The following is a 13,908-nucleotide window of genomic DNA, read 5'->3' as shown; positions in this document are numbered from 1 at the left end:
TCGAGTTATTCGTTCTAAGAAAAGAAATCTAGATAATGTTAAGATAAATGTTAGCTAAGTAGTTATCTGAAAAGAAATCTAGATAAATTTAAATAAATGTTAAGACACACGTTAGATAACTACTTACCTGATTTCTTTGCAATTGTAATCTGATCACATATCATCATCCTGACATCATTTTGTTTTATAAAAATGTAACTATGCATATGAAAATGTGCTATGTCTGTGATGTGATTTGATTGCATTCAATGGAGGACTTCTTGTCAACCAGGACTCCTGCAGTCTATTTGCAGTAACAGGCAAGTCAGCGGTTCTTATCAGTATTTTCTACCTCATTGTATGACCTTGGGGAGTTTCCTTAGTCTATTTTTGGCTCAGTTTTCTCATATATGGACTGGGAATAATTACTTTGTAATGTTTTCTATTAGAGAATGATCTTAAAAGATCCTCAGCTAAAACTGTTTCTAATTTAAACGCTGCAGTTACTGGTGCTATAAAGTACATGATAGAATCAGAATTGACAAATATACAGTCTTATTTTCTCTAAAATATTTCTTCTGCATTTTACCTAATATTTATACAAAATGTATCATAAAAACCAGATTTTATTTTTACTTTGCTAAAGGAGAAAAGCTTGAGTTACGGATTTCTAAATTTATCATAATAAAGTAGGATTAGAATAGAATGGATTTTAATATCTAACTATTCTGGTTACTAGTTCTGAGGCCCTCAGACAAGTTACTTAACCTCTCTGAGGCTCAGATTCCTTCACCTGCACAACAAAGATAACATGCTTTATCTCCTAGAGTTGATGTAAAGTGTTTTAAAAAAAGATAATGGGGGAAAGGGGGAGAAAAGATTACTCATGTGCCTCGTCGCATAAAAGTTTATATCATTGGTTCCTAGACAAATGCTGCTAATGGGCTGAAAGTCTTTGGTTTGAACCAAAATTTCTATTTTTTAATTTTTATTTTTTTTAAAGATTTTATTTATTTATTTATTTATTTATTTATTTATTTATTTATTTATTTGACACACACACACAGAGAGAGAGAGAGAGAGAGAGAAAGGCAGAGACACAGGCAGAGGGAGAAGCAGGCTCCATGCAGGGAACCCAACATGGGACTCGATCCCGGGTCTCCAGGATCATGCCCTGGGCGGAAGGCGGCACTAAACTGCTGAGCCACCCGGGCTGCCCATAGTTTCTATTTTTTGAAAGATATTTAAAATAATGCACATTATTAAGATAAGGTAATGATACACCGTTTCATAAAACTAGGGAATGTGCACTTATATAAAAGCTTAAAATATTCACCTGTTCAAATGAAAGTATTTTCTCCTGGTTGTAAATATAAACAGTTAAAATATAAATCTAGAGCCACTTGTGGAAGATTTTTTTCAAGTTGTTATGAAGGCAGCTAACCTCTTTAATTAGTAAAGGAATGAGGCTAGGGAACATTGTATTATGTGCCCACTGTGTATCTAGCAGCTATCTGAATGCCTAGCCATAGTAGGTGCTCAATAAATATTTGTAGAATATACAAATATACACTTGTAGGGAGTGTATAAATTTTTGAATTACAGATACTTGGTTTGAATCATGATTGTACATTGGAGTAATAATAATATCTATCTCTAAAGGTTGTTAAAAGGATTGAAAGAGGCAACACATGAAAAGTACCTGGCATGGGTATTAAGATATGTTTCCCTTAGTGTTGTTCATACTTTTGCTAAATTCATAATATTACATGTTAAGATCAAATAGCATTCCAAATGACCAGATTAATGAACCACCACATGTATTCTACTTATACAGAGAGAGGCCATACATGTAGTAAAATCCTACTCAGTAAATCTTTGGCTGATATCCCATCAGAACAGCCAAACTGTTCAGGAAAAGTAATTCCTGCTTCAAGGCTTTTTTAAAAAAAAATCTGCATTACTTGTTCAGTTTTTCTGCATGTGGCTTTCGGTTGCCTTTTTAGCTAGTGACCCTGGATTTTAACTAATGAACTCCAGCTGTTCTTATTTTGCCTTCCATCCCTTCTCATTTAACCTCCTGTCTCCCTGGTCTCACATCCTTAAAGTTCTTACAGGAAAAATGGGACAGTGCCAAAGTTTTCAAATGAGGCCTCATCTCTTCTTCAGGAGAGAGGCCTTCTCTAACAAGGGCTCCCAGCTTTTTCAATGTTGGAAAAAGAAACATTCATTGTTGGAAAATGGATGCCTAACAACCTCCAATGTGTCAAAAATCCTCTTGTGGTTTTTAATATTATACAAGCAAAGCGTTCAGTAAGGTAAGTCCATAAAACAAACCCAGAAAGTCCACAGTTGAATACTAAATGTAATTGCAAACACCTGTGATGGAGAGGCAATTCCTCAGTAAATATGCAATAAAAGAAACATCTACCACACGGAACAATACAGACCCAGCTTTTCTGAACCATGCTGAGAACCATCTGTGAGCGAAACTGGCAAAATTTTTCATTGTTAAGTCAAATGTCAACCTGAAAAACTTGGCTGTGGGCAAAATCTGAAGCAAAGGCAGGCCTGAAGTAATAGGCAAACTCAATGCACAAAGGCAATGCCATGAAAATGCAGTGAAGCTGGGCCAGAGACTCTCCCATTATATTGGTGACCTGGGGATTTCTATTATGTTCAGAAATACTATTCAACCTATCCACACATCTCTTTCTAAATCTGATCATACTTTCATGGGGACCACTAATAAGTACATTAGTAAATGCAGCTTCCATTATATTAAACACTTAAAACCATGCTTTCCTCCAGAATGCACCTGATCCTACCAAGATGAATACCCGTCTAACCTGACAGCCATTTGGCCCCTCTACTCAAATTCAAAATGACATATTTCCCAGGGGCTCTGAAAGACTTTTGTAAATGGTATCAAATTCCGTTTTAAACTCATTTTCTAAATTGCTTTTTCCATGCCTGTTTGCATAACCCATCCTTCCTAGCTCAGTTCAAAATTTGACTCCATTAGCCACACTGAGATGCACTGTTTCTCACCTTAATTTACATCTTTCTTTTTTCTCTTCTTTCTTTTTCTTTCTTTCTTTCTTTCTTTCTTTCTTTCTTTCTTCTTCTTTCTTTCTTTCTTTCTTTCTTTCTCTTTCTTTCTCTTTTTTACCTCCATTATAACCTTTGTAACTTGAATCATCTGCTCTGTTAAAACTGAAAATGATACAGAGCCAAGATCAGGGCTTTTCCTTCTCATCCTTCACAAGGCCCAGCAATATACTGTGCATATAGTATGTGTCCCTTAAAAAGGGAAGCTAAAGTAGTTAAAAGGGGAGAAAATAAAAGAGAAGAGTCATTTCTGTTTTGTTTTGTGTTTTTTTTCTAAAATGGACAGCAATCCTATCATCATTATTTTAAATGGCTCATGTGAAAGGTTAATGAATTGTATTTTTAATGATTTATTTTCATTATATTGCCTTCTTGATTTTTGTGTTTTTTTTTAAACATGGGGCCTGAACTAACAAACCTGAGATTAAGACCAGAGCCTAAATCTAGAGTCAGATGCTTAACCAGCTGAGCCACCCAGGTGCTCCCTTCTTGATTTTTATATTATAAATTATTAATTATAGTGAACAAGACATCACTAAAGGAAAGGAACAAGAATGGAATAATAATAGTCAATATTTGTTGAACTCTGAAACTGTGGTAAGTGCTTTATATGTATATTTTCATAACAACTCAAAAAAAAGAGGTACCATTATTCTCTTTCTGCAATAAATTCAGTCCTCTTTCTGGGGTCTAAAATAGATAATCTACCCACGGACACACCATAGTAATTGGTAGATTTAGGGTTCAAACTCAAGTCCATTGGACACCAGATTCCTTACCCACTTGCTATACTGCCCCAGGATACAGAGAACACACAGGCACAACACTAAAAAATTCATGCCTTGGGCACCTGGGTGGCTCAGTTGTTTAAGAATTTGTCCTTCAGCTTAGGTTGTGATCCCAGGATCCTGGGATCAAGCCCGCATCAGGCTCTCTGCTCAGGGGGGAGTCTGCTTCTCCCTCTGCCTTTTTTTTTTTTTTTCCCTCTGCCTTTTGCCCCTGCTTGTGCTCTCTCTCTTTCTCAAATAAATAAATAAAAATCTTTAAAAATTAAAAAAAAATCATGCTTTCCCAAAGAGTCTTTCAAATGCTATCTAAACAATTTATGATTTTCAGGTAAATTACCTACTGGGAATTTGTGTGGTTATATCATTTTTTCTCTTTTATATGGATTTGTCTGGGGTTATATAGATATAGCCTTAGCACTTTTTAGCATGGGACCAAACACACAGAGGGTATTTAGGGAATACTCATTGAGTTCATAGTCTTGGGCAACTAATATAATAGTTCTGAATCTTAATTTCCTCAGGAATAAATAATAAAATGATAGTATATATATATACTCTGAAAACTATTATGAAGAATATAGTTGCAGTTATACTATTACTTCTAGAAATATCAAAAGCTAGATGCTGAATGGATGGATAGACTCAATGGAATTTTTTTTTTTTATCACCAAATCAAGGACTTGTACAACGGATCTCTTGGTTCTCACTTACCTTCCCGAATAGCCGTAAATGGGACTCCTTCCTCTGCATTCATGCTGATGACTTTTAGAGCTACTAGTTGTCCATTTATCCTAGAAGAGTCGGGGTGGGGTGTGGGGGAAGGTCATACATTTGTTGAGATATTCATGCAGCAGTTTATACTAAGGATAATTTAACAAAAGTAGCTTTTCCTTCCAAATATATTTCAGCATATGAATCCACAATTTTCTCAAAATACACAGTTTAAAAAGCCATATGTATGTATACCAAAATTTTTTTTTCTTTTTACCAAAGTGATATAGGCTCATTACAGAAACTTTGGAGAATACAGAAAAGTACAGAATCCTGCCCCTACCAAATTCATCCTCATAATATTCGATGTGTTTTATTCTTTTCATTTCCCTTTGTGTGCTTTAAGCCATCCTTATTTTCCATCTGCATTATTGTAGTGACCTCCTAACAGTTTCTCTGCTTGTATATCTACTAGACCCCTACTGTCTACTCTCAACAGACTAGCCCAGGGCACCCTTTTTAAGGGAAAGTCAGAACAAATCACTTCTCTGCTCAAAACCCACATTATCTTCACATTTCACTCTGAATAAAAATTTTTTACAACCATCTCTTAGGTGCCCCCTGATATGCCCAGCCCCACCACTACCTCTCTCTCTTAATCGCCTCCTGCTGTCCCCTTATTCATTGTTTTGTTCACTGATATAAAGTGAAGTTCTGGAGAACTGAGATTTTAATGCAAGTATAAATATATTATTTTTAATACAGTGGGATTTATATCATGTTAGCAGTAACCTGCTTTTCCTCCATCCAATTTTTCTTTTATCCATTCTTCTACTATGTGATATTTAATAATAATATGCTATTTCACCATATAAATATACTACAGTGTGTTTTTATTTATTTTTTTATTTTTTAAAATATTTTATTCATTCATGAGAGACACAGAGAGAGTCAGAGAGGCAGAGACACAGGCAGAGGGAGAAGCAGACTCCATGCAGGGAGCCCGACAGGGGACTCGATCCCTGGTCTCCAGGATCAGGCCCTGGGCTGAAGGCAGCGCTAAACCGCTGAGCCACCCGGGCTGCCCTACAGTGTGTTTTTAAATGCTTTTAAGTGGTTTGTTTTGATCATTATAAAAATACAGTCACAGTCGTGTTTGTAGATCAATAGCCCCTATTCTTTTCTTAGGGTAGAGTTGGAATTTCTAAGTCAGAGTAAGCTGTGCCCAAGTTTTTATTTTGAACACATGTTCCCAAATTATGCCACAGAGTGATCACACCACTAACTGAGAGTGGCCATTCCAGCACTTTCTTGACAACACTGGGCAGGCTTTTTGTTTTCTTTTTTAGAACAGTTTTAGATTTATAGAAAAATTGAGAACGTGGTACAGAGAGTTCTCACATACCCCCTTCATCCAGTTTCTTCTACTATTACTATATTGGTATGATACATTTGTTATAATTAATGAACCAGTATGGATACATTATTATTAACTAGAGCTTAGAGTTTATTAAGAATTCTTTAGCCTTTGCAGTAAAATTGTACTGTTTATTGTGGGTTGCATTGTACACTGGTAAAATTTGGGGGCCGTGCCACATGACGATACACAGGAAAAGCCATGAAAGTACCAGACCCAGGAATTTTTTCCCAATAAGCTTATTTGATAATGATTTTTAAAAATCCGAATGCATGTAAGATATTATCTACTATGTTACAATAGAACAAAATAGAAATAGCTGAAATTAGAACATTAGAAGAAAATGTGTGGTACATCAGTACAATAGGATACTTTGAATTCATGACACAGCTTAAGTTAAGAGACATGTAGAAAGTGGAAAATATTCATAATAAAATGAACAATATAATACAAAATAGCAAGCATACCATGTTTGTGACTTTAAATAATTTGTGTGCAAGTAGAAGATGAAATGTGCATGTGTAATTGCTGTGCTAGAGTGATGGATTATAGATGATTGTTAAGTTTTAAAAATTTATTTGCTGTTATAAATTCCTTTTTTTTCTTTTCTACAGCATTTATAAGTTTGTTATGGTTTTCCCATTTGATTTCAAACTGCTTTCTTTTTATCTCTTTTAAAATAAATATCACAAAAAAATATCACAGTAGATATGTATGAGTTTATTAAACCAGTTAATTTATCTATCTTAGTCTTTTTTGAAATTGAGATATAATTGGCATACAGCAAGGTGCCTAGGTGGCTCAGTAGGTTTAGCATCTGCCTTCGGCTCAGGTCATGATCCCAGGGTCCTAGGATGGAGCCCCATGTCAGGCTCCCTGCTCTGAGGGGAGTCTGCTTCTCCCTCTCCCTCTGCCTCTTTCCCCTGCTTTTTCTCATTCTCACTCTCTCAAATAAATAAATTCCAAAAAAAAAATAAGAATTGACATACAGCATTTGTAGGTTAAAGGTATTCAATGTGTTGCTTTGATACATTTATATGTTACAGTAGGATTATCAGGATTTCTTTAGTTTTGACCTAATGTCCTTTCTCTGTTTCAGGATCCCATCGAAGACACCACATATACAGTTGTCATGTCTCTTTAGCCTCTGTTGGCTGTGACAGATTTTCAGACTTTCCTTGTTTTTGATGACCTTGACAGTTTTGAGTAGTGGTAAAGAATTTTGTAGGATACCTCTCTGTTGGAATGTTTCTGATGTTTTTCTTTTTTTCTTCTCTTTTCTTTCTTTCTTTCTTTTTTTTTTTTTGATGTTTTTCTTTTGATTAGACTGAGGTCATGGTTTTTGAGAGGGTAAAGAATCATTTTCATCACATTATGTTAAGGGTACATACTATCCTCAGAATGTATGACTTTTGACCTTAATCACCAGCTGGGGTAGTGTCTGTCAGTTTTCTTCACTGTAGTTATTCTTCTTCCACTCTCTTCCCATTGTGCTTTCGGAAGAATGTCACTATGAGTAGCCCACACTTCAGGTGTGGGGATTGATGCTCCACCTCTTACAGGGTGGGTTATTTACATAAATTATTTAAATTATTCTGCACAGGAAATTTGTCTCTTCTCTCTCATGTATTAATTTACTGAGCCATTCATTTATATTAGCATAGATTCATAGATATTTATATTACACTTTGGGTTAAAAACCAAAGTTTTCCAGTTTTGTCCTTTGGGAGTCCTTTCAATTGGCTCCTGCATCCCTCTGACATACCCCCATAAATATGGGGTTTGTTTCTTGGGTTCATACATCTATCTTCATTTTTTTTCCTATTTAATTTGCCTAAAAAAGGATTATCACATTTTAATTTTGATTTCTTCAACTAATTGTGGACCCAAATTTTCTCAAGTTTATTGGTCTTTTCCATTCTTTTGTGATTTGCCTATTTGCCTAGCTTATTACTGAAATATTTTGCATATGCTTTTGACCAATTTATTTGGTCTAGTTTAATATGTCTTGAAAATTTTGAACTTTAAAATTTTTATGAAGTTCCATATTTTCCAAAATGTTTCACAAAGAGCAGTATACTTCTGTGAAATTCTCCCCACCCACCAAAACAGTTTTTTGGTCAAGTATGTTTAGAAAATGCTTTATACTTTAAATTTTTTTCTTAAACAGTCATGTTATACATTAACATTTTAAAGATGCTGAGAACACTTATAATAAAGAATCACATTTTTAAATTTTGTTTTAGTGTTCCCTGCAACAGTTTGACAATGGCAAGTGTTTTAATGAAACATCTACTAAGGCCTCTTAGAACTAGGACTCCCTAGAACATTCATGGGTAGAAGAGACACCATGGATACTTCTAATCTTCTTTTAAAGGTTCTGACTTCAACTTCAGTATTATGTATAGACGGATCTTTCCAGCCCAAAGGTTACACAGAATTCCTTTACTTACTCTTCTAATTCTTACCTTTTCTTTTTCATTTAGCTCTTTAATCTACTAGGAATTCATATTATGTATTTACTTTTTCCAAGTTGCTAATGATTATCCCAGCTTTGTTTATTGGACTATCTTCTCTCTCTGATGATCTGAATGGTTACCATGATTATATATTATATCTTACTAATACTTGGGTTTGTGATTGTTTTGGACTTAAAAAAATCATACTTCTTTAATTTGTCTTTTCTTTTACCACACTGTTTCAATTATTATAGCGTTTGAACATATTTATAATATATTAAAACTTGAAATTAAATAATCACTGACACCTTTTCACTAATAGATTTTCTAACCCAAATAGTCTGTGCTTATAATGGTCTCTGGAATAATCCACAAGATCTTATATACCCGATACTGCATTTGCAGCTCTCCCCTGTCCTCATCTCTTTCTCCTCTTCCCTCCAATGTCCTGCGTATTTCTGCCTCAGGGATTTACTTGCTATTCTCTCTGCATGAGGCTCTCTTCCACTATTCATGCACACAGCTCATGCCTCACCTTTATCAGAGTCTGTGCCCTTCTCATCCCACTATTTAAAATAGCCACCCACCACCCTCTGGCATACCTATCCTACTTCACTGTTCTATTCTTTTCCAAAGCACTTTTCATTCTTTGACAAACTCAGTCTATCATTAATTTGTTTATTGCCTACCTTATCCTGACTAGTATGTACATTCCGTAAGAGTAGAGGGTTTTGTCTTCTTTGTTCTCCAATGAATCTTTATTGACTGAGATAGTGCCTGGCACATACTATGTACTTAATAAATATTAGTAGAATGAATGAATGCCTGTCTAGCTCTTTCTCAGATCTTTATGTCCCTTAGTAAACCTTTGCTCGTTTTTTGATACTAATGATTTTATTGTTGATATTGTAAGAGTAACTTCCCTTACTATATTTTCTATTGAATGGTTCTTGCTAATACATAAGACAACTTTTGATAAGTGTATTTTGGCTTTATAACTGATCACCTTACCATTCTATCTTACTGCTTCTACTGGTTTCTGAGGTGATTCTCTTGGGTTTTTCAGGTAGACAATTTTGTAATCCATGGAAGTGTTATTTGGTCTTTTTTTTTTTTGTCATTGCATTGGCTAGAATATTTACAATAATCTTTAACAGTAAAGATAATGAGCATTCTCACCCTATCTCTAACTTAATGAGGATATCTCTAGTATTTAACAAAAAAGGTATGTGGATTATTGATTTGAAATATTCTACATCATAATGAGGAATTATTATTCTATCCCTATTTTGCTCAGAGCTTTAAAAACTTGCAACTGATGTTGAACTTACTTGGCACCTATCTCTATGATATTTTTAAACGATAAATGTAATGCCTTTATGGTAAAGAATAAAGTGAAAAGTTTGAGTAATCTCTTTCCCTACCACATTTTCAACCACTAGAAGTGGCTTTTCACAATCTCTTGTGCATTTTTCCTGACTCCTCTATGCACGTATAAATTTATACATGAATGGTACATTGGGGTGTTTTTTCTCCAAGTGAGAATATAGGGTATATATTGTTCTGTAACTTTCTTTTTATCTTTTAAAATACTGGACATCTTTCATATTTGTATGTCTACCTTATGTTTTAGTTGGCTGCACATTATTTCACTGCATGTTGATTATTTAGCCAGTCCTCCATTAATGAAGTGACCAGGTTTTTACTTTTTCTATTATAAATTTTGCTGCAGTGAATATACTTGTACATATATCTCTATGCATTTAAACATGTATTTCCAACGTATTTTTTATCTTATTACTCAGGTGAGTTCCTCGAAGGAAATATTTCATATTCTTAATTCCTAAGATAGTCTATGGAATTCAATTAACAATATATTTAAAATGATACTTTATAGTTTCAACATGTATAAATAATAACATGATTGCTAGTATAAATAATACATAGCCTTGCAATATTTATATTACATTTTTTAAATAAACATTTAAACACTACTGAGAGACACCTGGGTGGCTCAGTGGTTGAGTGTCTGCCTTCAGCACAGGTTGTGATCCCAGGGTCCCGGGACCAAGCCTCTTATCAGACTCCTCTCAGGGCCTGTGTCTCTCTCCCTCTGCCTATGTCTCTGCCTCTCTGTGTGTGTCTCTCATGAATAAAATAAATAAAATCCTAAAAAAAAGAAATAGACACTATTGAGACATTATTTTTTTCCACTGGAGTAACATAAATTAAAGAAATCAGACCTCTGACTTTCCCACCTTGACTAAAAAGCAATGAAGTTTGTGGATCTTTCACATATGTTTAGCAAATTTCGTTAGCCAAAATGGGCACCTGGCTTCTGCATTAGCATTATTTTTATCCTCCAGCCATCTTGTATATTTTGCAAGTGTACACATCCCAGGACTAATAATTTTTTGCATATATCCTACATTGTAGGAGCCAACTTTGGTTTCTTCCAGGAAGGTAAAAAAGGAATGAAGGAGCAAACTCAGGGTTGCCATTACAACCTTCTGCCATTGTGTTTTAGAGAGAAATATGAAAAACCCTTTAGAGATTGCATTTGTGAAGAGTGGTGCTTGTTCTTTGGGTCAGTTGTAGAAAAATTATACTTTGAATTCAATAAAGGAGAGGAAAAGCTGATAAACATCTCAGGGGGCTGATTTTAATTAGGGCAAGAGAAATTTATTTTTCTTGCAAGGCTATTTAAATCATCTTGTCTCTTTGTGTTGACCATAGTGTCTTGCACAGGTCCTGAACTTCTGCCGTGTGTCACCTGGCTCTATAATTTTAAATCAGAGGGGGTTGGATCCTCATCTGCAGAGTTTTTCCCAGCTATGAGTCACTCACCTGCTAATCCCCTTGTAAACTGTAGCATAAGAACCTTCACCCAGTTTCTCCAAGTTCAGGTAAGATGAGGCTGCCCCAAAAGGGAGGCTCTTCTGCTTGAGGGGATTGGGGAGGGGTGAGAGATGGGAGAGAGAGAAAGAACACTTTTCTTTTTTAAGGTGACTTTTATCCCCCAGAGAAATTAGACATTATTGCCAGAGTATACCTGGGAAGGCCCTCTTAGTAACTGCCCTGGAAGTAAGGGCCAACATCCCCAGACAAGTACATATTAAATTCTTCTTCATCCACATCAGCTGTTCACTCACCCACTGAAAACCCTGCCTCAGATCCTCTTCCTGAAAAGAATCACTGTTACTCCGTGGCCTTTTACTCTTGCACTTCCGGGCATGCACAGCCTGAAGTCCCTTGGGGTGAAATGAAGTCATGGAACATGATGCTTCTTTTAGGTCTGTTAGCTAAAGAAAAAGGAAAGTACATGAATAAAATTTATGCAAAGTCAAGACTCAGTGGCTAGCATAAACCGTTTTTTTCTTCATTTGTCTGATTGTCACTCTTCAGATGTTTTTCTAAGCCTCCTACACCCCCCAAAAGCAAGTTCTTTCTTGAAAGCCAGATCCTTAAAAAAGACCATAATGATATCAACTGTAGAAACTCTACATTCTTTCTTCACTTAAAAATATGTCTTAAACACTTCAGTTAATTTAAATCCTTTGATGGATGGTTTCCAATTTTTCTGTTAGCTCAGCCTTTTTTTTTCTCATGTCCTCTTAATTTATCTTTTTTGGGGAATCATCAAGATTTTGAATCCATAGCATACCAATACTGCAGCCTGCTTTCTGAGGCTCAGCTCTGTAATATAGTACTTGAGAGATTACAAGAGAATAATTATTTTCTCAACTTTAAGGAGTTTTGTGCGGCCCAAAGCATCTGATTATTTTTCCCTTTTGGTTTACAAGAACATCCCCAAATTTGATAACAACAGCCATAAATTCTCTGTGATTTTAATAGGATTTTCCTTTTATGGGTTTAGACCTACCGCAGAAAAATCTGACCATGCTTCAGAAAGGGAGTCTCTGAACTCCTTAGTTTCTCAGCAGAGGGAGATGCTTCTCCTGTGATGCAAATACCTGGATTGCAGCCTCCGCCGCCGGCCCAGGCTCCGGCACCGTCCCCGGCCGCTGTGCGCATCGCCTCCCTCCCCGCAGCGGTGGCAGCTGCAGCCAGGCCGGGCAGTCCTTGTACACAGCTCCTGACCCATAATCTTCTAGGTTCAAGGAGAAAACCCGCGCTGGAACCTCTCCCCTCTGCCTCTCTTGTCCTCCTCCACTCCCTCTCTGCCAGAGGTCAGCACCGCTGGAGCTTTCATATGACTCACATGAGGGCTCTGAGCAGAGCAGCCTCATGACTTCAGCAGTTTTTTCTGATCCGTGCAAGAAACTACATCGGAGAGGTGGCCGCCTGCATTCTTATGTGCACAACTGGAAGCAGGACAGCTCATATTGGATGGCATCGATGTTGGCACAAAGTTCTTATTCCAGGCACAGGGTAGTGCTCTTGCCAGACACGGCTTTTATGAGTTCACACTGCCTAACCATGTCAATGATAATGATATTCATTAGGCTTCCCTGGCGCTGGAGTGGACCCGTTCAGTATTTTCTCCTTGCCTTTCATCTGAAAGCATTTTTTTCTTCTCAGACTTTACATTTGCAATCTAGCCAACTTTTTAGTAGTCAAAGAAACCCCAGAATCATAGAACGGGAAGATATATTCATCTCTTTGCCTCCAAGCAAGTGTGCAGTATCTAACAGTCCCAGAGCAATAGTCCTTGGTTCCTTGATTCAAAAAAGATGTAGTGAGCACCTGTGTTTTTACTACACAGGTAATGATGTTACCCAATGGTGAGAGAGGGGTTTGCATGAAATATCTTTTCTTTCTCTCTTCCTCTCACTCTCCCGTTCCTTCCTGCCACATCAATAGATGTTTACCGTAGGGATAGCATGACATGTCAAGGAATTAGCTTGAGCTACTTTGTAGTCTTTGAGCAGAACCTTTTCTCTCATACATTCCTAATATTATTGCCACTATAATGTACTAATCAGAGTGAGACAGAATGTCGGATACACACATACACAAACATGTACAATCGATATCATTAAGGGAAAAATTTAATCATGTCTATTACTACAACAATATTTATGTACATTTGATATCTGAACCTCAAGAGTTTTAAAAAAAACCTTTCAGAGAATTTAATGATGAGTAGGTATTGAAGTTTTATTTCGAAATTGCCATAAGAGAAGAGATGTAAAACAGGCCAATTTAAAGATTCATTTAAATTAGAGACATTTAGGGATGCCTGTGTGGCTCAGCAGTTGGCTCTGGGTGTGATCCTGGAGCCCTGGGATTGAGTCCCAAGTGGGGCTCCCTGCATGGAGCCTGCTTCTCCCTCTGCCTATGTCTCTGCCTCTCTGTGTCTCTGTGTCTCCCATGAATAAATAAAATAAAAAAAAGAGACATTTAGTAAAAAAAAAAAAAAGTGACCAGTTAACTAATACAAAAAAAAATTATTTGGTTAAAAACTATTAAACTTTTGACC

General features: G+C 36.2%; 1 protein-coding gene across 1 annotated transcript in view; it reads right to left on the bottom strand.

Annotated features, from left to right (window-relative positions):
- Positions 1–12,570, bottom strand: part of CDK15 (cyclin dependent kinase 15) — an 82,156-nt gene extending 69,586 nt beyond the window's left edge. Inside the window, 5 exon segments of the mRNA XM_055345385.1 lie at positions 4,590–4,669; positions 11,313–11,407; positions 11,618–11,767; positions 12,440–12,483; positions 12,486–12,570. Coding sequence (XP_055201360.1) covers positions 4,590–4,669; positions 11,313–11,407; positions 11,618–11,767; positions 12,440–12,483; positions 12,486–12,570 — 454 coding nt within the window.
- Between the last annotated feature and the right edge of the window lie 1,338 nt (positions 12,571–13,908).

The sequence above is a fragment of the Nyctereutes procyonoides genome, unplaced genomic scaffold (genome assembly GCF_905146905.1).
Source record: "Nyctereutes procyonoides isolate TBG_1078 unplaced genomic scaffold, NYPRO_anot_genome, whole genome shotgun sequence".
In the NCBI taxonomy this organism is placed as follows: Eukaryota; Metazoa; Chordata; class Mammalia; order Carnivora; family Canidae; genus Nyctereutes; species Nyctereutes procyonoides.
This window is presented reverse-complemented; position numbering and strand designations above follow the sequence as displayed.